At 48.0% G+C, this 27,293-nt stretch overlaps 1 protein-coding gene across 4 annotated transcripts; it reads right to left on the bottom strand.

Annotated features, from left to right (window-relative positions):
• Nucleotides 1–27,293, bottom strand: OTULIN (OTU deubiquitinase with linear linkage specificity). 4 transcript variants are annotated; one of them, XM_023239457.2, is made up of 7 exons: nucleotides 26,997–27,293; nucleotides 20,345–20,421; nucleotides 15,037–15,131; nucleotides 11,531–11,674; nucleotides 6,802–6,927; nucleotides 3,213–3,482; nucleotides 1–734 (listed from the first exon to the last, which is right to left on the bottom strand). In XM_023239457.2, the coding sequence occupies exons 1-7, from the start codon at nucleotides 27,170–27,172 to the stop codon at nucleotides 540–542; spliced, it is 1,083 nt and encodes a 360-aa protein (XP_023095225.1). In that variant the 5' UTR covers nucleotides 27,173–27,293; the 3' UTR covers nucleotides 1–539. The 4 variants fall into 4 exon arrangements, with proteins under 4 accessions (XP_023095225.1, XP_023095228.1, XP_044894634.1 ...); XM_023239460.2 differs by lacking the exon at nucleotides 26,997–27,293 and adding an exon at nucleotides 26,581–26,899; XM_045038699.1 differs by lacking the exon at nucleotides 26,997–27,293 and adding an exon at nucleotides 25,689–26,497.

Raw genomic sequence — 27,293 nt, forward strand, 5'->3', positions numbered from 1 at the left:
TGCTTAGGATAGCTTTAATGAACATGTAAGCCCGAACCAGTGCTCAGGAAGACTATCAGAGGACGTTATGACTGTGCCCCTAACAGGCTCCGCCTCAGAGTTAGGCCACGTAAGCCGAATTGCATAGGATGGGCACTCCGGAGACCCATCACCCCCAAAACAAAAAATGACTATCTTGAGAAAAAACTGAGACCAAGTTTACATTAGAGAGTCTGCTTCTGAGACGTGAAGAACACACTCCTCTCCGAGAGGCGTCTCCTCTGATACAAAAGGTTTGTTTTATGGAGAAGATGTAGTTTGTACCTTCCAAAAGAAGTGCTCTGAAGGCCCCCGAGGAAACATATCGTATCAAAGATGAGGGAAAACCCCTGGTTAGTTCTAACGAACAAAAGCCGTCCTCAGAACAGCCCAGTCCAGCTTGGCTCGCCCGGCCCGACAGTCCCCGTGGGTCACCCGAAGAGACCTGGAAGCCGCGGGCCTCAGCAGGGAGCTGCCAGGGCACCTCGGCCGTGTGGCCGGGCCGTCCGGGTACGCGTCCCTCACAGACTCGTCTCCTCGCACACTCTGACGGGGATGTTGTAGTGCCGGTCGTCCTCGGCGATCAGGGTCACCACCGGCCAGTCCGTGGGTGGGTCGGTGGGGTAGACCGTGATGAATTCTTCGGTGCTGTACTTGGAGAGCCGGTACACCCGAATGGTGTGGCGCACGGCATAGGCAAGAAGGAACATTTCCACCTGGGGAAAAGAGCCAACGGGTCTGCGGGGGGAAGCTGTGCTGAAAGACACAGTCCCACCTGCTCCCTCCCAGGCTGCGGGCAGCTACCTTCCTTCCCCGCCCTGGGCCCGGCCCCCGGGCTTTCCCCCACAGTCGTTACAAACGGCAGATCATCAAAAATGGACTCACCGTCCGGTAAATCAGGGACTTGTATCCAGAATGTATGACGAACTTTTATAATTCAACAATTAAAAAAGCAAGCGACCGGTTTAAAAATTGGGCAAAGGATGTGAAAAGAACAGACATTAATCCGAAGAAGATATGCAAATGGGCAATGAGCACCTGAAAAGTCATCAGGGGACCGCAGACCGAGGCCACACTGAGCTACCACTTCACGCCCCCCAGAGCAGTTAGGATCAAACAGGTAAGAACGAGGCACGACCACTCGTGTGGAGAGATGAACGTGTTTTGGAACTCGACACAGGTAGTGGTCATACAGTGCTTAAATGTACCAAGAGCCACTGAGTTATATACTTTAGAATGGGGTTAATTTTATATGAACTTCAATTAAAAAAAAGGCGGGGGGGGGGGGCGCGTGGGTGGCTCAGTCGGTTAGGCGTCCGACTTTGGCTCGGGTCATGTTCTCACAGGTTCGTGGTTTGAGCCCCATATTGGGCTCTGTGCTGACAGCTCAGAGCCTGGAGCCTGCTTCGGATTCTGTGTCTCCCTCTCTCTGGCCCTCCCCCTGCTCACGCTCTGTCTCACTCTCTCTAAAATAAACTTAAAAAAAAAAAAAAAAGAAGTACATCTTAGGTACATACCCAAGAGAAATGAAAATATGTGTCCACACAAAAAACCTGCATATAAACGTTCATAACAGGATCATTCAAAATAGCTAAAAAGTACAAAGACCCCAAATGTCCATCAACTGAAGAATGAATGTGATACAGCCATACGATGGAATACTGTTAGTGATGCACGCTACAATATGGATGAATCTTGAAAGCGTTTTGCTAAGTGACAGAAGCAAGTCACAAAAAAACACGTATTGTATGATTCCATTTATAGGAAATGTCCAGAATAGGCAAATCTATAGCAACAGGAAGTAGACTAGTGGCTGCCTAGGGCTGGAGGGGAGGGGGAATTAGCACCAATCATTACAGGGTTTCTTTTCGGAGTGATAAAATGGCCTGAAATTAGACTACAATGATGGCTGCAAAACTCTATAAAAATACTAAAAACCACTGAGTTACGCACTTCAAAAGGGTAAACTTTATGGTACGTAAATTATGTCTCAATAAAGCTGTTATGTTTTAAAAATGGACTCGCCACGTGACAGTAGACTTTGTGAGGACTCAGAAAGAACGAACTTCGGTCTAATTTGCAAACCAGCTGCACCAGACTTTTTACTGAAGGCAAGCGCTACGGTTCAGGAGACGTAAGCAGCCTACACTGCGAGTGCAGATACTTTTTGTAAGCAGTTCTTTTTGTAAGTCAATTCTGCCTGACCCAGCAGTGACCTTCAGCCTTTGCTCTTTCTTACACACCAGGAAAAGGTAAGCGCAAGTGGGCAAGTGGGTCTCGTAAGCACAAAGGGAGCCCTTTGGATGGATAGCCTTAAATGCTGCTTTAATGGCTGGCTGTTCCACCAGAAAGGACTTAAGCTTTTCAGGATAATATAATGAGGGCACTAAACATAGTGCAAGGTGTGGTGAGTCAGGGGACAGTACCGCACTGCGTCTCCGTGCAGAACTCCAAACTTAGCATCTCTGTAAAAGATCCAAGAGCAGGCTAGTCTCTACTGGCTAAGGTGACTCCATTTCTATTTTTAAAGGATGCTACCTAATACAGCTACAGCTGCCAAGATTAAATAATAAGACCCTTTGCTTCATGTATTGGTAGCCTACCAGACGCGAGGGTACTAATCCCGTCCGGCATCCTGCAGAAGCCAGCCCCGGATGAAATCAACGTGGTGGTTACAAAACAGATCCACAGTTCTTTTGCACCCTTGGACTCCTCACTTGAAAAGGTGGGTGGAACTAATGCTCTCCCCTTGAGTGTGGGATGGATTTAGTGACTTGTTTTTAACAAATAGAATACGGTGTAAACAATAGCGTTTAACTTCCAAGATGAAATCACAAAACACATTTGTGGCTTCCTCCTTGCTCTCTTCTTGGATCACTTCACTTTCTCAGAGAAGCCAGCCATCATGTCACAAGGACACTCAAGTGGCCCTACAGAAGGGCCCATGTGTCGAGGAACTAAACCCTCCTAAGCTACCAATGAGGCCTCCTGCCAACAGCCGGGGGAATGCACCACGTGGGAAGTGGATCCCCTAGCCCAGTCAGGCCCTCGGATGACTGCAACCTCCCGAGACCCCGAGACAGAATCACGCAACTAAGCTGCTCTGGAGCCCTTGACCGACAGAGGCTCTGAAATACCATGTGATGATGAAAGCTGCTGCTGTGGACTAATACACTCCTGAAGGCACAACTCACCTGTTCAAGGCCACCAGTGTGTCCCACCTGGTTTAGGTGGTTCCTTAGCAGCTGTCCAGGATCATTCGATGTGTCCCGAGCAAACAGAAGCACAGAGAAAAATGGTACTTCCTTTCCCTTCTCTTTGTCATCGTATAGTTCAATGGCTCTGTTTAGCATTAGAAATTTTACAGCTTCATAGAGGCTATATTCCTCTTCCTCATTTGTGAACAGTTCATCGCAAGCTATCTGCCTCGCTTCAGCAGTTCTCAGTTCTGCCAAGCCTGCCCACTGCAAGAAAGGTGCATAACAATTACACATCTGTTCTAAGAAACCCTGGTATACTTCCATACTATGTGCACAAAATTATTTTCCAAGTAGGCAACCACGGATCATGCACCAACATTCACAACATTCAAGTTTTTAGCTCAAACCATGGTACTCTTTAGACCACACAAATTCCTTATTCAGCTGTTCCCCCATTAATTTGAAACAAAAGTACAAGGCACTAAGAAGGCCCAAGGCCATGGAATGGAACTTTCAACTCCCCTAAGATCCTAGACAATGGAATTGAACTAGTCAAGGGGCACCTGGATGGCTTCGTCAGTTAAGTGCCTGACTTCAGCTCAGGTCATGATCTCACAGTTTGTGGGTTCAAGCCCCGCATCAGGCTCTGTGCTGATAGCTCGGAGCCTGGAGCCTGCTTCAGATTCTGTGTCTCCCTCTCTCTCTGCCCGTCCCCTGCTCGTGCGCACTCTCTCTCTCAAAAATAAATAAGCATTAAAAAAACAAAAGAAAGAAAGAAATTGAACCAATCAGAGATACTTCTGGAGGGAGGCGCCTGGGTGGCTCTGTCAGTTAAGCGTCCGACTTCAGTGGCTCAGTCGGCTAAGCGTCCAACTGCAGCTCAGGTGGTCGTGATCTCACAGTTTGTGAGTTTGAGCCCCGCATTGGGCTCTGTGCTGACCGCTTGGAGCCTGACACCTGCTTCAGACGCTGTGTCTCCCTCTCCCTCTGCCCCTCCCAGCTTGCACGCTCTTGTGCGCGCTCTCTCTCTCTCAAGAATAAATATTTAAAAAATTTTTTTAATTGAAAAAAAAAAAAAGAAATAGTCTGGAGGAGCTGATAAGGTGCATGTGAGGCTGGTATGTGAGGCTGTGAAGGGTAGCTAAAATTACTTCTCCCCTTAAGGGGTTTCCAGGAGCGCTGACCAACCAGAAACAGCAAGTCGAGCTGCAAAAATGAAGCTGGGCAAGGAAGACTATGAGGTCTTTTGATTGTTAATTTACTATGGTCTTCCCTCTAACTTCCTAAAAATATACCTGGGAGTTTCAAATGCATATATCCACTCAGGAAATGTTTACTGACTCCTGATTAAGAATAAAGCAGAGTACTAGGTATTCAGCTAACAGTGGCAAACTCTTAAGTGAGCGAGAAAACTCCATAAATATATGCGCTTTTAAGTTCAAGCAAATGAGATGAGATACTGATGTGAAACTAGTCCTTTTTTTTTTTTTTAAATGTTTATTTATTTGAGAGACAGAGAGAGAGAGAGCGCGCACAGGAGGGGCAGAGAGAGAGGGAGACAGAATCCCAAGCAGGCTCTGCACCTTCAATGCAGAGCCCAATGCAGGGATCGAACCCACGAACAGTTAGATCATGACCTGAGCTGAACTCAAGACTCGGACACTTAACTGACTGAGCCACCCAGGTGCCCCAGAAACTAGTCCTTATGAGTAACCGGTGACTACTGCCCCTCTCAAAAACCATTAAAATTCTAAATTCAACAGTAAATTTTAATGGTAATGACTGTACCACAGGATTCTCTTCAATATGTGGCTGAAAGCTGGAACATCTCACATTTTCCAGAAGCAACCAAGCTGGCAGGCAAGAGCATGGCTCTAGAGTCAGAGAGTCAGGATGGAATGAAGGCCTTCCCACCAAGCAGCTGGTGGCATTAACAGACATCTTTAAAACAGGAATAACACAGCAACTACATTTCGCTAGTTACGAGAATTAAATAACCTATTTAATAACCTAATTAAATAACCGTGTTTCACAGACAGCCTGGCACATGAGAGGTACCAGTTATGTTGGCTTAGATTATTAATGAACAATTTTAATGTCACTGTGAACTGGAATCACTTCAACATTCCCAAAAATGAGGATCTAATTATAGCAGACACAACTGATAAAGCAAAAATTGCAATTTCACAAGACCTTAAAAGAGACGAAAAGGAAATTGTCACAAGGGGGCAAGCCGAAGAGCCTTCCCATTCACTCACACAGCCAGAAACCTGCTCTCGACCTCCCCCTAACCCAGATCCTGGGCAAGCACACGTCTCCCTGCCCCCAAAAGGCTGTGCTCTATAAACCCCAAGCTCCACTCTAAGAGGCAAAGAGAACAGAATCCCTATTTCCTTCTCTTGTCACAATTTCTTTATCTCTAGACTTCCTTTGACAGTGAACTTTCCATTAAACACTTGTGTCTGTTAATAAAAACTAAGCTCCAGGAGGTCAAGCCCTCAGCTCATTTACTACACAATATATTTACCAAATGCCTACTATGTGTCAGGCTTGGTACTCGACACTGGGTGAAAAGGAACGAGCAGGACAGTCTCTCGTGGAGCTCAAAGTCTAGCCGGACGGCAGACTATACTGGGGGAAACAGATCAACATCTGGTGGAGGAGCTAAAGGCCTCTGGAAACCGGAGCCTGAGTAGTTCAGTCCATTGAGCGTCCAACTCTTGATTTTGGGGCTGACAGGTCAGAGCCTACTTGGGATTCTCCCTCCCCTCTCTCTCTGCCCCTCCCCTGCTTGCATGAGCTCGCTCGCTCTCTCTCTCTCAAAGTAAATAAACTTTTAAAGGGAGGGAGGAAGGAAGAGAGAGAGAAAGAGAAAAAAAGACATCTGCCACCCCCTTAGCCAGTCTCCCTCCCATCTACAAAGCCTGGAGCCATTAGCAGGCCCTCAAGCCAGGGTTCCTGGTGAAGAAAGCCTCAAGCAAGCAGCCTAGTGGACAGTGTGGGCCAGTGTGCAAGGACATCCAAACCCCATGGAATACTCCAGAACGGGAGTATTTTCTTAACCAAATCACTGGGAATCAGCCAACCAAGTTCTCCCTATAATTCTGTTTCAGAGAAACCCTCAGGACAGTTTTCAAAAGACAAGTTACTGAATTTACTCACCGGATAATCATTCAGGAATGAAAACAAGTCTAATAAATATGGACAGAATCTTAAAACATGAAATTGGGAAGAATTTAATAAAGATGCACTTATATCACTGATAATACTGTAAGAAATACAGACTAAATACAGACTATCCCTGAAGCTTGTCAATATGACTTAGAACAAAGACTACACTTGTTTAAGGTTTCCTTTGAAGAAAGTTAAACATTTCACTAGACATAATAATCGGTGTTATTTCCCCATCTTACCAAAGACTTCACAGGAAGAGTTTGTGTTCGTTTAAATTATGTTGCCTAAAAACCTGCCACGGGCATCTGGCAATCCACTAAGCGAGGACCGAGAATTGGTCTGCTGGGGCAATCAGGAGTGAGAGTTTTGCACTTATCAGAGAAAAAGAAAAAAACTACATGTTCCAAACCTTCTTCCTTAGCAGTGTGAGGGACTCCTTAATTTTATCAACCAGGTCCTCGCTCTTCCCCTCAAATTTCAGTCCAAGTTTCCACTGCTTGATCCAATTGTATTTGCTTATGAGTTTTTCCGGTAACTGGATTATCAAGAAACAGAGAGATAAAGAGGTGTTAGAACCAAGAAATCCATCACAGGATCCTGCAGAAACCACAAAGCCTACAAAACCTACCTTTGTTTCCAGAATTCATTCCTGCACATTTGTCTGGGTTTGGGATGGAGGGACCTAAATCTGGAATTGTGAACTCGGAAAGCACCACCCCCCTCCCCCAACTCCAGGAGGCTGCTGGAGTCAAATGGTGCTTCTGGTTGAGATACAAAGGCACCATTCAGCTTGCTCAACTCCAACCACAGCCAGAACATTCCACAGCACTTCGTGAGGGCACATGAAGGCAGGGTCCACATCGTGTCTTCACAAACCACACAGGCAGCTACTGGGCTCAATGGCAGCCTCCTGCCGTCCCTAATGCCCAACTTAGGAAGGCGCTTCAGGCATGCAAGATGGTCCAGGATAAAGTAAAAACCTGATTCTTTCCCGATTAGAAATATAAAGCCTAATTTCCAGTATTGCCATATATCCCCAAAGTTTTGGTATTCAAAAAAACAATGTGTATCTAGTTTAACCTAAGCCTGATCAACATCGTAAGATAAAGAACACCATGGAGAATAAGGAGCAGAGCTAACAGCCGCGGTGGCCCAGCTCATTAAAGAAGTGACAGCTGACCTACTACTTTGCCTGGTTCCTTTTTTTTTTTTTTTTTTTCCTGGAGGGTGTTTTATTTTGTTTTCCCCTAATCAACAGAAGCTGGAGTCTGAGAGGCAAGCTGGGACACAACCCGGTTGATGACGGCATGGGAACCCCGACACTCCCAACAGTCTTGGGTGTGTCAGAAGAACATTCCTAACTAGGCTGGGCACAGGCATGTCGCTTCCCTGCTATAAAACCCAGAAAGGAAACGACAGTTCACCTCCAAGTCAAAGGATCGTTAAAGGAGAATTAATTCCTATGACATCCTACGTGGACGAGAGAGCCTGTTCAACAGTCCTGAACACGGGTTTAAATGAGGCCACAGGCTCAGTTCCCCAGGCACCTAAGACTCTGAAGACCCTTTCCCAAAGGGCGAGTCCAATTTTACCTTCTCAATCTACAGCAATCATGTAAACCAAAGGTGGTTTCCTCTCTGCAGAAAACAAAACCACACAGGGAAATTCCTCTTTAGGTAAAGTTACCCCAGGGACCACGATCCACACTCACTCACTAAGCGGGGAGGGGCTGTGTTCTCCCCATTTCCTGTGACCACCCCACCAAGCGGCCCAGCTCCGCACCCACGCTGCCCAGCATTTGGGCAACGTGTGCGCCGTTTTGCTGCGAAGCTTCAGTTCCGCTTTCAGACCTGTCACCAGAACCTAAAATGCCCTCAAGTGGCAACAAGTTGAAATCACAACTGGGCACAAGGAAGTGCAAAGAGCAGGAAATACCCGCTACACTGGGAAAAGGGGTACAGAGAAGCCCAGAAGACCATCTGAGCGGCACAGGATGCTGTGCACGTACCTAAAAAGCAGGCACCACACACAAGTGAATTACTTGAAAGTCCCCAACGTTCTAACTACACACAGGGAACCCCTGACATAAAAGTCCGTTTCCTCATTCCTTCCACGCACGGGCGAACTGTTGCTAGGAAATGCCCTCGCTCAGGGGCGCATGCCTCTGGGAGACGTGGAGATCCTGGAGAAAGCCCGAGAGACAAGGTGTGAAAAAGAAACAACGAGGAAAGAATAACGCAGCTGGAACGATTTATTCAGAAGAAAAAATGGATCTACCTCTACACGCTTTCCAGAGTCACGGAAAACAGGGAAGTAGCCATTCTTTTCTACCACGTACACAGACGCTGCACTTCTGCTAGAATGAGGGAGACTCAAGCAAAAAACAAGACTGAAACAAGAAATCAGGGTTGGACGCGTTTCAGAATAAAGTCGGTGACCCGCTGAGAAGGAGTCCCACTTGTGACTCCACAACAGCCCGCTCTCTAGCAAGTGTCCACAGTCCTTGGCACCATTGCCATGATCAAAAGGACTGTAGGTTAACAACGATGCACCCCCAAAACGAACGCATGAAGAGAGCTCCGATGTACAAACACTGTCACGGGTCCCACCCGTTCAGAAACATTCTAAAACTCAGCGAACGTGCCCTGAAGGACAACCCCCTCTCGGGGACCGAGACATGCCCCAAGTTTAAGAGCAGCCAGACCGAGCCACCTCTGACACTGGGGTCAGGGTCAGGTGGTCCAGCTGTAGCCAAATACGGAGACTGGGATCTGGAGACAGGGGCCCCAAGCAGGGTAGGCGGAGAGAGGCAGTGAGGGCAAAGCTCACACCCCAGGCTGAGACCAAAGCAAGGCCAGGGGAGAGTGCAAGGGCTTGGACTAAGGGGAGGAGGGTCTCTCAGTCCAGCTCTCCTCTCTCCCTTTTACGTTCCGAAACGAGTATGTTCTAGGAAAGAGGGAAAAGGGCAAAATGCTACAGAGAACAGATCTCAATCTGCACACAGGCAGATACAGCCAGCTAAAGGGTGCATGTCCCTTGGTGACAACATATGGCTTCTCTCGGCTCGCCCGGATTCTGGATGAGGTCAAGAGATGCTCCGCAGTGCCCGGCCTACGGCCCAGAGGCCGACATCAGTTCTCAGTCCACAGACTCATACAAACTTAGGTGTCCCAGGACCTCTCTGATCCCAGAAGCTGAAGGGGCGGGTTAAGGGAGAGCCGGTGCGGTTCAGGAGAGGCCGAGTATGTGACATGAGAGTCCCTTGAACCTGCCTGCTGAGAGCGGCTCACCCGTGTCCCCAGAAGTGGTCAGTGCTGTCACACTCCTAAAAGCCCCACGGACACACGGTAACCACAGGCGGTGGTGCCATGAACAAACCAGGACACATGACTGTCGCTGGACACAGGGGGGCGGTCAGAGGCGGTCGGGGCGCGTCAGAAAGACCAAGGAGCAGGGTAAACGGACACAGACTCGTCACCGGCTCTGCTCACGTGTCCACAACCGCAAGCCCACGCCATCTCTCACACAAAAACTTCAGACCAGGCTGTAATGGCAAGCGGGGTTTCGCTTAGAATGACAGGATACATGTCATCCTGACGTATCAGGAAGATGCATGAGAAACGACTTTCGTACCAACACTCCTGTAAGACTGTCTTGTTCTGCAGCAACAGACCTCTTAAATATCACGCGATCTGCTTCTCTCAAGCAAGCGTGCTCGCACATTCGGATTTTACAGTCAACAGGTGACTTATCACCGTTATACGAGCAGTGTGTGGAGACAGACAAACCCCCCTCCGAGGAGAGGTGGCCCAGGCACCGCCCCCCGGCCACCAGGCCAGGCCACACCTGGTCACACCCCACCTTCTTCCAGGCACGGGGCGCCACCCCTCGCTCCCGCAAAGAGGCTCCCGCCGGAGCGGACTTTCCGAGGGAAGACCGGTGGAGGGGCCGGAATGAGAGCTGGAATGGAACGGCCTCCGCGGGTTGTGCCCTTTGAGGCCAGGTGACCCCGCGTGCACCTAATCTCTAGCTCGGCTGCCACCCGGCTTCCTCTAAGTCGTCTTCATTCCAGGCAAATACCCCAGCTGCCCCAACAGTTCCTGAACGGGAGCAGTCAGCTCGGTCACACTCGCACCGGTACTGGGGACACAGGCCCAGAGCTGTACCGCCCTCGACACAGGGTCTGACCAGCCCGGTCCCAGACAGGACTGTGGTTCAGCAGTGGTCCTTGAGGACACAGCTTCATTCTCACTGCCGGCCACACATCACGGCGGGGGGGGGGGGGGGGGGGGGGGGGGGGGTCCGGCCGATCTTGCGATCGATTCATCCTCACGTCCCTCCCAAGCTGCCGTTAAGGCAGATCTCCCACAGCGAGCCCTCTTGGGTTTTGTTTAGTGGTCTGTTGCCGCTGCTGTTGTCGTTTAAGCACGGGACTTCTGAATTTCTTCCAACTAATGCCTCATGACCAGTTCTGCCCAATCATTCCTGCCCACCACACTCTTTTTGGGTCATTCTAGCATCCAACCTATCACGTGACTCCATCTGCTGTGTGTTGTAGGCACAAGCCACGACGACACGACATTCTGGGGTGTCACTACCACGCTGCAGATTTAAACCAAAGACGGCCAGGCACTGGACGCATCCCCCGACCCTCGCCTCCCAGGAAGCCTCTCGACGGCCACCTGCGGCACCGATCCTCTTAACGCCGCAGAAGGTGCCGATTTCTCGCACTGAAGCTAGAACCACAGAAACCTGCCTTCTAAAACCCCAGCGGGTTCTGAGATGGTGCCACATACAGCCCGCCTCCTACCGACACCAACGTCGAGTCGAACTGCCCGTACGTAGTTTTTACAAACTATAAACACCAGCTCTCTTAATTCATTCTCAATTCTCAATTAATCCTTCGTTCTTTACTTGAATTGTTCAAATAAACGTGATGGCTCTTCTCTCCTGGGAAAAAGCAACGGTTCTTGGTCCTTCTAGCATGCAAAGTCATCCTGGCCACACGAGAACGGAGAAACCCACACGCCGACGTCACGCCGCGGACAGCACCGGCAAGGAGCCCAGGCCGAGGCGCGAGCTCTTTCTCACGAAAACGATGGAAACATTGCGGACTCAAACCTGCAGCAGCAGCGTACCAGCGTGAGCTCCGGGTCCTGCAGCCAGGACGGCAGCGCCGCCGGCTGGCTCATCGCCTGGAACAGCGTGGCCCTCAGCGCACAGTAATTGTCTCCACGGACTCGCCGTATAGAGGTGAACTTCTGCGACACCTCCTCGTAGCCCTGGGTGGAAGCATCAAAGAATTCAAAGTGGGCATTATTGACTTCGGAGGGTAGGGAAAGTTTTATTCCTGTGGGGAAAAACGTGCCCCCCACCCCCGCCCCATCGCTGGAAGAACGAGAACAGGCTGGCAGAGGCCTCCTCGAACTTTTCCCATTCCGGTTTTTATTAATCCGAAGAAATTAACAGATGCTAGTACTGTACAAAACATCAGCATATGTAACAGATCCAACACACGAGAACATATAAATAATATACCAGATATTATGAAAACACTTCCAGCCCCTAGAGCTGGAGTTAGACGTCCCTTTTCTACACGACTGTTGTTGACACTTACTTATCGATAACCAACTTCTGAGGGGTTTAAGCTGTGTTGAAAGGGACCCTAGCTCTAAAGAAGAGATAGGAAATATAGAGATATATTCCTATATTTCCTATAGAGAGATATATTTCCTATAGAGAAATATAGAGAGAAACGTACTAAGTTTCCACCTCCATATTTTAAAAAAGTAAAAAAAATCCCTTGGGGCGCCTGGGTGGCTCTGTCGGTTAAGTGTCCAACTCGCTTTCAGCTCGGGTCATGATCTTGCGTTATGAGACCGAGCCCCGTGTCAGGCTCTGTGCTGGGCGTGGCGCCTGCTTAAGATTCTCTCTCTCACTCTCCCTCTGTCCCCCTCGCACACATGCATGCTCTCTCTCTCAAAAAAAAATAAAATAAAAAATAATAATAATAATAATCCCAAGCTTCCATGGTATACTTAAAAAAAGTCCACATGCTAGAAGATATCTGGATAATTCCATTAGACTCTTTAAAAAGTGGATTCAAGTGTCATTCTTATTCAGTCTGGAAGTGAAACAAGGAAATGAAAATGATGAGTGACATATGTGTTCAGTCACTCAAACACAGCCGTCCAAATGGACCATTTTAAAGCCTACTCCAAAAGCAGCCCCCATAAAATGGTCCACAGGCACCGGGCCAAGCTGCTCCTGAGGCTCGAGTGTCAGGATCCACTTTGCTGCCTCCTGCACTTCTCTGGCCTTGTCCTGTGGGCCCTGCTGCCCATCTCACTCGTCCTTGACTGTTGTCACCTGAAGCTCTGCTTCCTCCCCTGCACTTACACAAAGGAGCATCGCCCTTAACGTGGGGTGGACACCATGCAGACTGCGCCCAAGTACGGGACCCTCGTTATTAGTTTTCAAGGGGCAAGTCACAGGATGATGTTCTAAGTGGGTGTGAAATGATTTCTTTCCACCAATAAAATTTTGAGAGTTGCGTTTTCATTTAGTGGTCCAATCACTGCAACACAGTAAGGGCCCACCGAGCACCTCTTCCCTTCGGTGGACTCCCAGCTATCCCGGGAATACTCGCGATGGCTGACTCAGCGGTAACTGCATATTTCCAAATGCACCAATTACTCGTGCTATTTCAGAGGTGACTCAAACTTCTAAAACTAAATTTGGATTTATACACACTTACTTCCAAAAGAATACCCAAAACAAAAATAAACCGTAAGATAAATAAGGGCAAAAAAAAAGAACCGAGACACCCAACTGTTACCAGGCCCCTGAGATGCTCTAATTACTGCCACGGGTCCCAGAGTGACACTTTTCTAACTGATGTGCCTTTGGTTATTTGGTCACTGAAAGAGTCCAACTACGTGGTCAAATCTTTCTCTAGAACTAAAATCACAAAGAAACGATTTTAGCATGAGTTGCAAAATATGGAATATGTGGATACCCTTAATAGATACGTTCAATTATGGACCCAGAGGTGCCAACTGTTAGAACAGATCCTTTAAAGAGTCTGAGGTCATGAAATAAAATTGCAAGTCAAGGAAAGCATTTCTGGGGAAGATGAGAAGACATATGTTAGGTATCCAGCCTCCTGGTTGTCTAGTTTGATATGGGGCTGTTTGGAAAACCTCTAAGCGGACAATACACGTATTCGGCAGATGGCCTCACAAATTTAAATGTTCATGGTCCCAGATATTTCATGAGTGAGCTCTCCACCAAGTGCCTGAGACGTGAGGAGTCTACAGTTCAGACTCGCAGGGAGCAGAGCTAAATTTGGCTCTCAGAGCTTTAAAAGTAGCAGCTACATTCTGAGTAAGGTCAGCCCATTGCAGGCCAAGCATGAGCAGCTGAGGTGCGTGTAGAAGAGGCACAATCGTTTCTATACAAACAAGCTCAGGGGTGCCTGGGTGGCTCAGTCGGTTGGATGTCTGACTCTTGGTTTCGGCTCAGGTCATGATCCCGAGGTCATGGCATCGGGCACAGTGCCGGGCTCCACAGTGAGCATGGAGCCTCGTTAAGACTCTCTCTCTCTCCCTCTGCCCCTCTCCCCCACTCGCACTCTCTAAAATAAAAAATAAATAAAAACAAGATGTAAAGAAAAGAACAGATGTATACAAATATTTTTAAATTTTAAACCCTAAAAAACACAGATCTAAACAACAACAAAAATAGACACTCCTATCAAATACGACAGGTCAATATCTCTAGTACAAAAGTACATTCAAAGTCATAATGTAAATAATCCCAAGAGAAAAATGACCAAATGATAAACCCAGAGGTTATAAGAAGGGATGAAGTTTTAGGTTGAAACTGCTTTAGCTCAGAAACGGTCAGAGTAGCAATTCCACATCGTTCAACACACTAAGGAATATTGGACTCAGGGTCCATTTGAGGGGAGAACCAACAGGGTGCTGTGGTCGGCCAGTACGCACTGCGGCGGGCCAAGGGTCCAACTGAACAGTAACCCAGCCAGTCACAGCAGGACCACGTCATGGGCATCCCCAATGTCTCACAGCCTCAGACACTACCTAGGGGGTATCAATCTATGCAAAGGGACAAGGAGGGGCAGCTCCAGGGACACCCTAAATAAAGGGAGCAGTTCCAGATCCCTTTGCATAAGGAGTGCAGGAGAGCCCAAGCCCCTCAGACAGGAAGGCATGAAACCAAACCCAGGTGGGGACAGCAGGAGGCATGGCATCTGCTGGCCCCTCCCTACGGCTTTTACCACAACAAGCCAGAAGGACCTGGCCCCGAATGACCAAATGACCCCAAGAGGACACCCAAGGACTGACCCTACTCTGAGCAGCACAAATCTACATCTAACAGATATGTTTTTCCAAGAAACTAAGTTACTGAATAACTGATACTGACTCTGTATTAATACTATGATTCAAAATAAGTCCCTTACCTTTGGAGTCCGTTTCCTCATCTCTAAAATTAGAATAGCGATATTTACAACGTCTAATAGCAGTTGTTGTAACTATGTCTAAAAATATAAAAGGACATACTACGTAATTACTTATGACAGACTATTTGAAAGGCCTGAACTGTGTGCATGTAGGCACTGTACCTTTTTCATACATGTGGCTTTTTGTGTATTTCCCCTCCATTCTTTTTTGCAGTAGTCCATGATGTCCATTTCAGGAGCTACACTTAATCTGGCTTCTGTTGAAGAATCAAAAACAGGGGTGGGTAATGAAACAAAGCACAATCAAAACGACAGACGGCTTTACTCAGAGGTTACTTCTTCTCTCACTTCATTCCAAAAAGACCCAGAATCCCCCCAACCTCCCATCATCACCTCACTCCTGGATAACCTGGAGGTGTTCCAGTGGGCCTCCCTCGTCACCATACCTCACTCTCCACACAGCAGCCAGACACTTCAAACTTGAGTCAGACAACAGCCATCACCCCCGGGTTCTGAGAGCTCCAGAACCCCGAGTGGAATGGATGTCCTTACTTCCTACCAAGGCCCTTAGGTCCCACCCCCCCCCCCCCCCGCCCCACCGTGGCGTCTCTGGCCCCTGCTCCCACCCCACCTGCGGCCTCGCCTGTACTTCTCCGACACACCTGTGGGCCTCCGTCACTCCCTACCTACCGGTCTCTGCTCAGATGTCACCTAACACCCCTAGGTCCCAACGCCCCCCGCACACCTTCACTCTATTCCCCTTCCGCTGTTTTGTTCTTCTTCTTGGAACTGATTACCACCTGACGTATTTCTTTTTCTGCATTCCTCCCCTAAACCCCCACACATACCCGCACCCACAGACACAATAAGGCATAATTCCTCGACGGCAAGGGCTTATTTTGTGTCTCAGCTGTGATCTTAGCACCTGGCATTGCACTGCCACAGGGTGTCCTAGAATACTGTTCTAATCAAATTAAATGTGCACGTCTCAGCCGTGAAAAAATACATCTACTGGTTTTTAATTAGTTTTTAGATCCATTATACAAAGAGATAACAGCTACTTTAACAAAAACTGTATCTGTCTTTATTTATTTATACTCTGCCTGATCCCAAAAGGCTGTAAAGCTGCTGACAATAAGCCAGAAGCTAACGGAGCTCTCAATGTTAGCTGAACCACGGACCTCATTTGACTCGAACGATACGTTAAAAATACGACTTGCAATCAGACAAATTATATAATAAAAAATGGCTTTTAGATTTGCCTTATTTAAAATATAAGGTATGGGTTTGATTTGTGGTATACATGTATGCACGCGCATGGGTGTGTGTGTTTTAGGAAGAAAGTGAAGGAAATTCTCAGGCACATCTCGATCTCCTTTTTAAATTATTGAAGAAGTAAACGTCAGCGAGGAAATTAGGATACAAACACAGAAGTACCTTACAAGGTATTTACTCCTGAGGAAGGAGTAAATTAAAAACACACTCAGCCCAATTCAACAAACATTTACTGAATGTCTAACATGTGCCAAGCACTGAGCTGGAAACCGGGGTCACGAAGGCCGTTAAGACCCGGACTCTGTCCTGAATGGGTCTGTAGACGGAAGAAGAAAAGACCACAGGCATTCACAATCCAGGGTGTGATGGGTAGAGGCATGAGTAAGGAACACAAAGTCCTTTCTGCAGATAACATACATACAATTCTCTGTGACCTAAGTCAGGACCCGCTTAAACGTAAACACACCTTGAAGCATAACACACAGACACCACAGTTCTCGATGCTGCACAGCCAATCCTCAAATGCAGACCCATCGGTGCTTAACTTCAAAAACCATTTTTTGAGCGTCTACGCAGTGGAGGGAAGAGTTCCTCGTATCTGCCTTCTCACTCACCTCCCCACAACGCACAAGGAACTGCAAACATCCAGAGTTGAGGACACTGACTGGGCCACGATTTTCCACCAGGCAGTGTTGTGAGCCTGTCCGGACAGCACACGTCCAGCTCAGGAAGGACATCGTGGGAACAAAGTCCAGCCTTCCTGCTCTCCCAGCCCGCGTTCCTCATTCCTGCCCACACCAGTGAAAGCCCTGGGCCCTGGGCAGGGTGGGCCTGGTCACCGGCCCAAAACCAAGAGGAGGAGGAGGAGACCTCACGAGATCGAGAGGACAAGTCACAGGCCACAACCCTGTGCTGAACAAGAGGCCTGCGGGAGGTAATGAGGGTTGGAAAAGGGAGGACCCACACGGCTACTAGCATCAAAATGACACTCTAAGTCCCGTCCTGCAGCTGTTCTTGGGAGGAAGGCTCCAACAACCTCCGCACGCCCTCCTCTAGGACAGGAGCTAGAGGCACAGGACAGGCAGTGCCTGACCTTGATCAAGCAGCTTTCTTTCTTTCTTTAACTGCAAACTACAGACTCCGTTACTATTTCCAAGAACGAACATTGTTTTTTAAACGTTTGTTCATTTCTGAGAGAGAGCACGCACCAGCGGAGAAGAGGCAGAGATGGACGGAGGATCCAAAGCAGGTTCCATGCTGACAGCACAGAGCCTGATGTGGGGCTGGAACTCCCAAACCGTGTGATCGTGACCTAAGCCGAAGTCTAAGACGCTTAACCAAATGAGCCACCCAGGAGCCCCAAGAACATTTCAAATGGCAAAAAAAAAAAAATCCAAAGGAGAAACTGAAAACTAGGTGATAACCAGGAGCTCAAATAACCAAGAGGTCTGGTCCTAACCCCCATACGGTAACAAAGACAAGGAGTCAGAACCTGGAAAGATGGGCACTTAAAACTGAACTTCAGAAAGCTGGGACTCTCAGTCAAAGGACAGGCTAGGGCAAGAACCACACTTTTTCTGTAATGGGCTAGAAAATAAATAACATAGGCTCTGAGAGCCGTAAGGTTTCTGACACAATTACTCAACTTTACCATGTGTGAAAGCCATCCCAGACAATATGTAGACTAAGAAATTCCAATAAAACTTTATCAAACTAGGTGGCACATCAGATTTGGCAGGGAGCCAATAGTTTGCCAGCCCCTGGGCCCTTTTGTTAATGAAAGGTGTTTTCACTAATAAAGAGAGAGCAAAAGAAAACTTTCTGCATTCGTCCGGGCTCTGGCTTGGGAAAGAGGAAGTCTCCCAGAGAATTCATAATCGCAGGCTGGCTCTCATACAGGGACAGGGCAGGAATTCAGATTAGCCCCAAGACCCTGGAAATTCAAGCTTAGAAATTAACATAATGTGGCCCAAGGTTGGTGGCACCCCGGGTGCCTAGCGGGAACAAGGCCAAACTCTCTCACGCTCGAGGCAGGGTGCACGAGCCCTATACAGAAATGCAAAATCTGAGCTTGCAATTCAAACTTCGAAGAAACAAGAAACAAGCAAAACTAACACATGGCATAATTAGACCTGCTAAGATTTTCAGGGAATGAACTGTTCAGATCCAGAAGACTATGTTTTAAATGCTTAAAGAAATAAAAGGAGTAAGAAACATAAGCAAAGGGCAAAAAACTATCAAAAAGAGACCAGGCAAACCTGAAGGGAAGACAGAACTTTTTAAAAAAGAAACATTTTATTTTTAAATCTCTACACCTAATGTGGGGCTCGAACTTACATCCACAAGATCAACAGTTGCACGCTCTACTGACTGGGCGAGCCAGGCGCCCCCAGAACTTTTCCAAAAAAGAAAGAAAAGAGATCCAAAGAAATAGTACAGGATGGAACAGGGGCTACAAGAAAAAAATCTACGAAAGGGCACGTCATGAAGAGCCTTGGATGACTGAAGGAGGCCAGCACACACCTACTTAGAGTTCTGGAAGGAGTGAGCAGAGAGAATGAGAAGAAGACAATATTCAAGAAGATAATGGCTGAGAATTCTCCCAAACTGATGCAAACTAGGCATCTAGGGATTCAAAAGGAAGAAAACCTCAAGCAGTACGTTTTTAAAAGTCCACCCTTCACAGACATCAGAAAGAAACTGCAGAAAAACACGACACATTATCTACCAAGGGTTGGTGTGACCGCAGTACTGCCACTCCCCAGAAACGACAAGACAACGGGATAGTCCTCAAAAAGGTCACAGAAAACACCTGCCCGTCTGGAGTTATTCAACAACAAAGTGAAATAGAGAAGTTTTCCAGCAAACAGAGCATCCTGCCAACAGACCCTTCAAGAGGCACTTCCCAAGGATCTTCTTTCGGGAAGGGCAACGAACCCAGAAGGACTGAGATGCAGGAAGGAGTGTAAAGGGATCCACTCCGGCCTCGGACTAAAGCTGGAAATGACACAGCTCACTGAAAAGCTAAAACACCCGCAGCATGTGGAGGGCGACGCTGGCGGGCAGAGTCGAATCGCCGCAAAGCCAGCCAGCGGGCCCCGCAAATGCAGCAGGGACACCCAATGACGAAGGAACCGCTTGCTCCCCAGGAATACGACTGACCAGGAAGGCCTCTGCGTCCAAAGTGAATCGTGTGCAGTGGCAGCAGCAGAAACAGAGCACCCGCGGAAACTTCACGGAGGACGGAGCAGCGTGGCCGAGGAACGCCCCTGACTGGACGCCTACGGAGAACGTCTTCGAGGGCTAGCACGGTAAAGAGGTCCACCAACCCCTTGTGAGGACAACTCAAGGAAGCCTTGAACACGATCAAAAACCCCGCTTTGTATCATTTGTTCCTAATCACGCACACGACAATTATTTTTGTGAACCATAAAGTACACAGCAGTTGGTTCTCCAAACCGACCGGCAGCACACTCGCATGACACAGGCCATGAGAGAGACGGTGGCGCTGGTGGATCGTTTACGGAGCATCCCCCGAGTGGAGCACCCCCACTCGGCCCCAGCGGGGACCAGCCAGGGAAGGCCCTGCCGGCCACGCGCCCGGCGGAGGAGGCCGGGGGAGGCCGGGGGCAAGGCCTCACCCTAGCGGCAACGGGCCCGTGGGTTCTGGGCGCGGTGAGAAGAGCAGGCATGACTGAGCAGAAACACGGACAAAAAGCCACGAAACAATCAGAGGATTCGGGCTACTGATCCCGTGATCGTTCTTTCTCACAAGCCAGTGGCACCCACGTGGCCACCTGCATGCCAAGACGCATGGAGCCAGCTTCTCAAGAAGTCCTTCCGCTGGAAAGGAAACGTGCATTTCAAATCCAAACTCTCCCTCTAAGAATATGAGGGAACTCATGAACTGAGGGAGGTGGCGTCACGAGATTAAGCAAATCCGCACGCTGCGAAAACGATACGAATGTAGAGAACGCAGGGAGAATATTGGCATGAAATTTTTAAAACCTCAGGAACCGGTACTCCCCAAACATACCTCAGCAAAATGGATAACGAGACGCAGCTAAGGCCATACGCAGAAGAATGTTTCCTAGGAAGCAGGTCTCAGTATTTTATGGAAACGGATACAGAGATTTAACTGCATTTTCTACTATAAATAGTAAGAAGTCTATGAATAAAACAATTCCAAACATACCTGATAACCCTCTTTCATGTATAAGTAATTCTTTCTCCTTTTCTATTTCATCCGCGTCACGATACATGTCCTCCTCACTGAAATCACACCAAATTAGACATTTCAAAAATTTGTTGCACTGGCATTTTCCCTCTTATTACAGTATGCGCTTGCTTAAAAAATCTGTAAGACACGAAAAGTTTAACTTTTTCCTGTTACGTGATGATGACTGAGAAAGTATGGCTCTCAAATCCTGGTTGCACATGTTGCTATCACTCCACAGTTTCTTATGTCACAAGCAAATTTTACAAACACTACTTTAAAAACAAGGACAGGAAAACATCAGTTATTACACGTCCTCAACGCTAAAAGCCCTCCCAAGGCTCCTCCTGCTCCCTGACCCCCACGCTCACGCTGCCACCCACGTCCTGTGGCGCGTATCCCTACTGTCCCACGTACTTGAACCGCTGCCAATCTGACTGACTCGGGACTTACACGACAGGTTCCTGAAGAGTCTCCAGTCTCATCTAGTGACTGAACGAGAACCTACTATGTACCAGAGAAGGAAGAGAACCCCACGGGTGCTGGACGAGGATTGAAAAAGGGTGTCTCCTTTGCCCCGCGAGATAAACCACAACCTGACAATGATGAGAAACAGAAATACCAGCTCTATCTTGGCTCAAACCACAAGACACGTGAAAGCCCCCACAGTCCCAAGGTGGACCAAGAGTAAGCGACAAGAGGACAGGACAGCCTCCATGCCGGTGGATGGTACGACCAGTAAACCCGCAGAACCCCAGAAAGGCTCAGGGACCAGAGGTGCCAAGTACTTCTCAGGGTGCAGGAGACACCCAGAGCTGAAAACAAGGAAACTGGCTGGTGTACACGTAGGGTGAAATCAGACCCCTAATTCCCTGCAGTCCCTCCCCGTGACAGCACAGCCCCAGTCCTCACGCCAGACAGAGGCTCCAGGTGCCGATGAATCACAGGAAGGGGTTAATAAGGTTAATGACAAATAAGGAATTAAGCGACCGACCCGAGAAACTCCCATCCCCGGTGACCGCGACACCCCAGCTCCCAGCGCATGGCCCAGCACGGCAGGGGAAAGAGGAAGGAAGAGGTGAGCGGGAGCAAGAGACGGAAGGGGTACTGAGAGAAGCAGACCGAAGTGGGGAATCTAACAAACCCACCTTCCCCCACGTCACTGAAACCCTACGATGGCTCCCAATAAGCAGGCAGGTCTACACGTGGGCCTAACCCGCCGCTCTAGCCTGCAGGCCGCGATTCCTCTCCGCACAGCCACGCTTCAGTCCAAACACCGGCCCAACACCAGCCTCTGCTTTTACACCTGTGACTGGCTCCATCCGCTCCCTCTGCTTGCACGGCTCAATGCTTAACACATCAGGACACACACAGCACGGGCGGCCCCGCCGCAGAGCGCCGTGGCTAGCGTGGGGGCCCGGAAGTCATGTCAGGGTTTAGCCGCTCCTTGGCACCTCACAGCCCTGTGTGTGGGACCGTGGAACTAAACTAGCCGTAACTCTCAGCACCTAGATTTAACTACCTGTGAACAATAGACAGTACTCTCCTCAAAAGACTGTTGTAAAAAGACACATATAAAACACGAGCGCTCTAAAAAGTTAGCTATTCTCCTTCTCATACTACGGCACTGGTGCAGAGTATTAATAAACGGTTTGCCCGATGGTCATTTCCTGTTCCTTTTTTTCTTTCTAAATAAAGGCGATGGTGTGTGTGCGTGCCTATTTTTTAAAACGCCGTGGGGCTGAGGGGACATATTAGGAAAAGGTACTTTCCATGTGCTCTGACCCCCGTGAGATTCCAAGTAAAAGGTATGGTGTCACCCAGGGAGCCCACGCCAGAGGTAAAAGCAAACAGAAAGCAGATTCGCGGGGACCAGACATCAAACGCCTAAAATAAAAAGTGACTAAATATGTTAGTTCTTCTTTCAATAATTTTGTGGTAACTTCTGGCCTCCTTGCTAGCTTTATCGAACAGGAGAGAACTTGATCCTGTAAGACAAGCATTTAAGTGAACCACTTTCTTGATCATCATCAGAAGCATGTCTTCAGGCAAGCCACTTCCCTAATGTTGGCCTCCGTTTTCTCATCTTCAAAGCGAGAGGAGTAGACTAGATCCGCATGATCTACATGGTTCCTCTTCGAGGACTTAAGTTCTAACACACTATCAACCTAAGTGTTGTTAAAAAAAACTGTACTTCGGGCGAATTCTGTGGCTACGCCGCAGGCACATTTGGGTCTACTTTTGTCCTCTTCCTTTTTAACCTGCAAAATAACCAAAGTGCAATCAGGACACCAGTGCCCAGAGGAAGTTCCCTAAAGGAGCATCTCTCAGGACAGCCACACGTACAAATTGGCACCAAGGCCAATAGGAAAGGAACAAGGAGAAGTCAGCATGAGAACAAAATGCAAAGGGAAGACAGAGTAGAAGGAAAGATTATTGGAAATAAAAAGCAGTGATTCAAGATACACAAAAGCAGCAAAGCAGAAACTGACGAATGGGAGGCCAGAGCACATTCAAATTACTTTAGCCACAACCAGATTTCACTCAGATCCTGTGCACAAATGTTTGCTAACGTCCCTAGCCCCCAAGGACAAGCATTCAAGGACATTTGCTAACTTCACAAAGCCACCAAGGAAATTGTAATATGGCCTTTAATTCCTTGGAGAGAGAATAAATTTTAAGTTTAAGCAGTAAGTTCCATTAGTATGGTCAGAGAAGAAGATATTTAACGGCCAAAATGAAATAGTCCCCCAACATAAGGACAATCAACTGGAAAGAGAGAGAGAGTTGACAGCAAGAAAAATAAAAATTTTAAGAAATTAGTTCACTCAGTATTTTAAGCTGAAAATAATGACAAATGAAGCATTTACCAATTTATTATAAATACATACGTACTATTTATAAGTGTATTATTTATTATTTATGTTTTTGTTGTATGTTAATTATATTTAAATAGCTAGAAGCTTGAATTTTTGTTATGAGAAGGGAGGATAGTGAAATAATGAAAAGAAAAAGGATATTACGTTGTAAGATAAAATTGTCAATGCTGGTCAGTTTCAGAAATTTGGTAATTTTTTGTGTTTATGAGTCAAGTTGGAGGAGGAATGGGGAGTGTCTACCATTTGGCACTAAAGAGGCCACCAAAGCCCAACGACTCAAATGATCGCCACCACAAAAGCCTTCTTTCTAGAAAATATACCGAGAGCTAAAAAACTAAGACAAAGTCTTAAATGTGACTTGATTTTTGGGGGACCATGGCATTCCTGAATCATGTTCAATTACACAACTCAGTTAAATTTCAAAACCAAAATCCTAGTAAGTCCTACTTAGAAAATTCCTAGAAATTCTTAGTTTAGCACCATAATGTTATTTTAAAGTGTATATTTTCAAGCCCCCGTTTTCTCCTAAGCTAGAGATGAAATATTTTATTCTTAATATTAAGGCAATATACATGATTAAGTTACATGACTTTGCATACTAAATTATAATCTCTCTTGCTCTGTTTAAAGACCTGAGTTAACAATAAATTTTTGAAAACTTAATTTAAAAAGGCTTACTACAAACAGACAAAATTGTACTATTGCCAAGAACAAAAGCTATAAACTAAAAATACATCGGTCAGTGAAGCAAGACATTTCTGCAAAGCCAATTTTTCAATTTCTGATACAAGTAAACGGGTTATATGAAAAAAAGTCAATTCTAACTTCTATGCAAAGCTAAGACAGCATGTTAACCACTCACCATTATGAACACTTGCATTAAGTTCCCCTCTGTTGCCTAAAAAGGCTAAACTGAGTATGACTTTGTTCGGCTCTCTGGACTCGAACGCTGCCGTTCATGCTTAACTTGGCCTATCCTAGAACGCCAATGGCCCAGGCAGTGTTGGTAAGACAGTGTCAACCATGGGACAGCAATGTACCTTCCCACAAAGGCACAGGAAAAGCAAAGACCACTCAACCCAGCCTCTCTCCACCACTTAGCGGCTGTAGAGATGGGTGAACAACACATCAAATGCAGGAAAGTACCGGCACCCAAGCCAAAATTCCACCTCCCTTCTGCGAGTGGACTTTCCATGACTGGCTCATGCTACTCCAGAGGTATCTGGGGACAACCCAGACATCCTCAACAATGAGGTTGGAAACAAGCTTTATATCCAGGTGGGAGAAGGGGCAGGAGGGAGTAGCTGTTACCCTATCAAACATACCCCACAGGAGGTAAGGAGGCAGGTGGGAAAACACATAGCAATACCCAAGAACGATGGTTTAACAACTTGTTGGTCACAGCCCTTTTGAAAATCCACAGCTTTCATCAGAAGCTCAGCCCAGAAAATACACGTAAAATTTCACCTTCAATTTCAGAGGGGCTCACAGACACACTCTCCACCACACACAGTCCTAAATTCAAACCATGTCCCACCATCAGGCGGACAAAGAAGGGCCTCAAAGTAGTCTTGCTTCTGAATTCCCTAAGCATGTCTAGCCTGGCCACCAACCATGTCCCAAGACCATCTTGGTCCTCAAGATTACCTTAGCTAAGGGCAAGAAGTAGATACAGCCTAAGTCTTGAAATGTAGGGGTAGGGTGAGCAGGGGATAAAGCACGGCCAACCTGCTCATAGGAACAGTGAGGAAGCTTCAAGAAAAGTCAACCAAATCTGGTCTGATCTAAGACTTCTTCAAGTCAGACCCTAAGTCATCTTGTGAGCCATCCTTAAGGCCTGCCCAGAGGATGACATCCACAGCTCTCAAACAAGCTAGGAGAGGTCGTTATAAATCATGTTCCTCTGCCTGGTTTTGCTGAGAAAGCCAGAAAGAGATAGGGGTGAGGTTCCCACTGAGGCATCAGGGAACCTGGCCCTCAAACCTCTTCCGTCTCCCTGGCCGAGCTGCACCTCCGGAATCTGCACCTGTTTCCTAACGTGTAAAATGACAAACCTAGGCTGCTTTTTTGTTTTTGGTTTTTTTCCAGATTTCTTTCAGACCACGTCTGTAATTCTGACAGCAGTAAGAGGTGTGCCTCAAAACCTTTTGGGAAAGAGCGCTCCTCACCATGACCTATTTCCCCAGGTTCTGACTCAGGAAACTTGCCAAATAATTATGCGTACTTTCAGGAACATGATGCTGGCTCCAAAGTCCCTGCATCCCACGGGGGCATGAGAATGCTGGGGCCAAGGCTAAGGTGCAGCTTCTGGGGGCAGGGTCTCTAACCAGGGAGTCACGGCTCAGACCACCAGGGCAAAAGCAAGGGAGGAGCAGTTAGAAACCAGCATGAGCTGTGAAGGGGCAGAAGCAGAAGGCACCCCCACCTCCCCCAGCCTACTTTACCCTCTGCGGAGTCTGCAGTAGTTCTCCAACCCAGAGAGCAAACCTGCAGCCAGAGAGCACATCAGCTCACACGTGGGTCTGTAGAGCAGTTTCAATTTTAAAAATCAAGGTATTCCATTAAAAAGTCAGGGTATTGGGATTCTTTAAATACAGAAAATCCAGCAAGCAGAGGATAGAACCTAGTGGACTCTGACCCCAACAGCAATGGACACAGCTATCCAGGAACCAATGGCCCACACCTGGCCAGCCTCACTCGCTTAGGTTACCTGCATAGCTCCTGGGCTGGGGGAGTTTGCGACTGCCTATTGCAAAGCTTTCCCAATAGCCATTAACACATTAAGTGTGGATACTACCATCCCAGAGGGTTTAGATGCTCAATAAATGAGAATGTCAACGCCCATGATAAAGAACCAGGCACAGGAAAGTTATTATAATACACTAGCTGTATACCAGGCCTGCCAAACACCCCTTTTTAGGAAATGCCAAAAAAAAAAAAAAAAATCTAATTTGAACACTTACAATTCAACTTGCCAGCCAATTAAGCTGTCAAAATAGTTATCTGAGTGCTTTCATCAACTCTGAAATTCAAAGACATTTATATGTGCCTAGAACCTGAAAGTGTAGAAAAAGTTGCAGCCTTCAAGTTTATACTTCGCTTCCACCTTCCCCCCAGACCCTTGCTAAAACTATAAACTCTTCCAACTTAAGCTGCCTTCTTTATAGTTCGCTAAAAAACTGCTCTAAGCAGCACTATCTCTCGTGCTTAAAAGTAACGGGGGTGGGGGTGGGGAGGAGGAGAGCTTGTTAAGCTACCAACGGGCAAAAGAGAATTGGGTCAGACTCGGTCCAAAGTCTATTCAACAGGTGGGGCGTTCATCAAGCGGCAACTTGCCTTCCAAGAACAAACTTGTCGCATGGTTCAGTTTTCTTCTGGCCGTGATAGAAGCAACCTTACTTCCTTCCCCAACTAGGTCGGAGGAAAGATTCACTGGGAGTTAGTTATAACAATACGCTTTTCCGGTTTGTTTCCCAAGTTCCCGGAGCTCTGTTTTAACTTTGGAGCAACGCAGATGTAAAAACAGAGGGCACTGGGTGACCAGGACTGTGAGCCGGACCCTGCGGGGAAACCATCTGTACGGACACTGGATAAAAGTGTCTTCGAATTCCTCTCCGTCGCCGACGACCTTACCCCGAATACAGGCTGCGAAGGGCTCTTAGCCGGCTACTCCCCAGCCCACCCCACGCCCAGCGTTCCCGAGGGGACCGACCCAGAGCCCCCGCCCGCCCCCGCTGCGCCCCGCGACTCACTGCTCGGCTGAGCACCGCACCGCGGTCCGCGGCTGCCCGCCGGCCGCCGCCTTCCCGCCCTCCCGCGCCGCGGCTCTCGCGGGGCCCGGGGACGCGGCCCCCGCCTCCCGCGCCGGCTTCTCAGCACAGCTCGCGCCCGGCCACGATCCGGGCTGGGGCATGGTGCCCCGATTCATCGGGCCGCCGCCGGCGGCGGCGACGCCGGGGTTCGGCCGCCTCCCAACGATCAGGGGCCCCTCCCGTCGGGGCGCCCGGCCGTGGCAGCCGCCGCCGCTGTACCGCCCGCCGGCTTCCGAG

This window comes from Felis catus, chromosome A1, assembly GCF_018350175.1.
Source record: "Felis catus isolate Fca126 chromosome A1, F.catus_Fca126_mat1.0, whole genome shotgun sequence".
NCBI lineage: Eukaryota > Metazoa > Chordata > Mammalia > Carnivora > Felidae > Felis > Felis catus.

Excerpts from the sequence above, each read along its gene's own strand:
- OTULIN (XM_023239457.2), bottom strand. The coding sequence starts at position 27,172 with ATGAATCGGGGCACCATGCCCCAGCCCGGATCGTGGCCGGGCGCGAGC. Across the intron at positions 20,422-26,996 it reads GTGCGGTGCTCAGCCGAGCA|TGAGGAGGACATGTATCGTG; the intron begins GTGAGTCGCGGG and ends GTGTGATTTCAG. Across the intron at positions 11,675-15,036 it reads AAGCCACATGTATGAAAAAG|GGCTACGAGGAGGTGTCGCA; the intron begins GTACAGTGCCTA and ends GCTTCCACCCAG.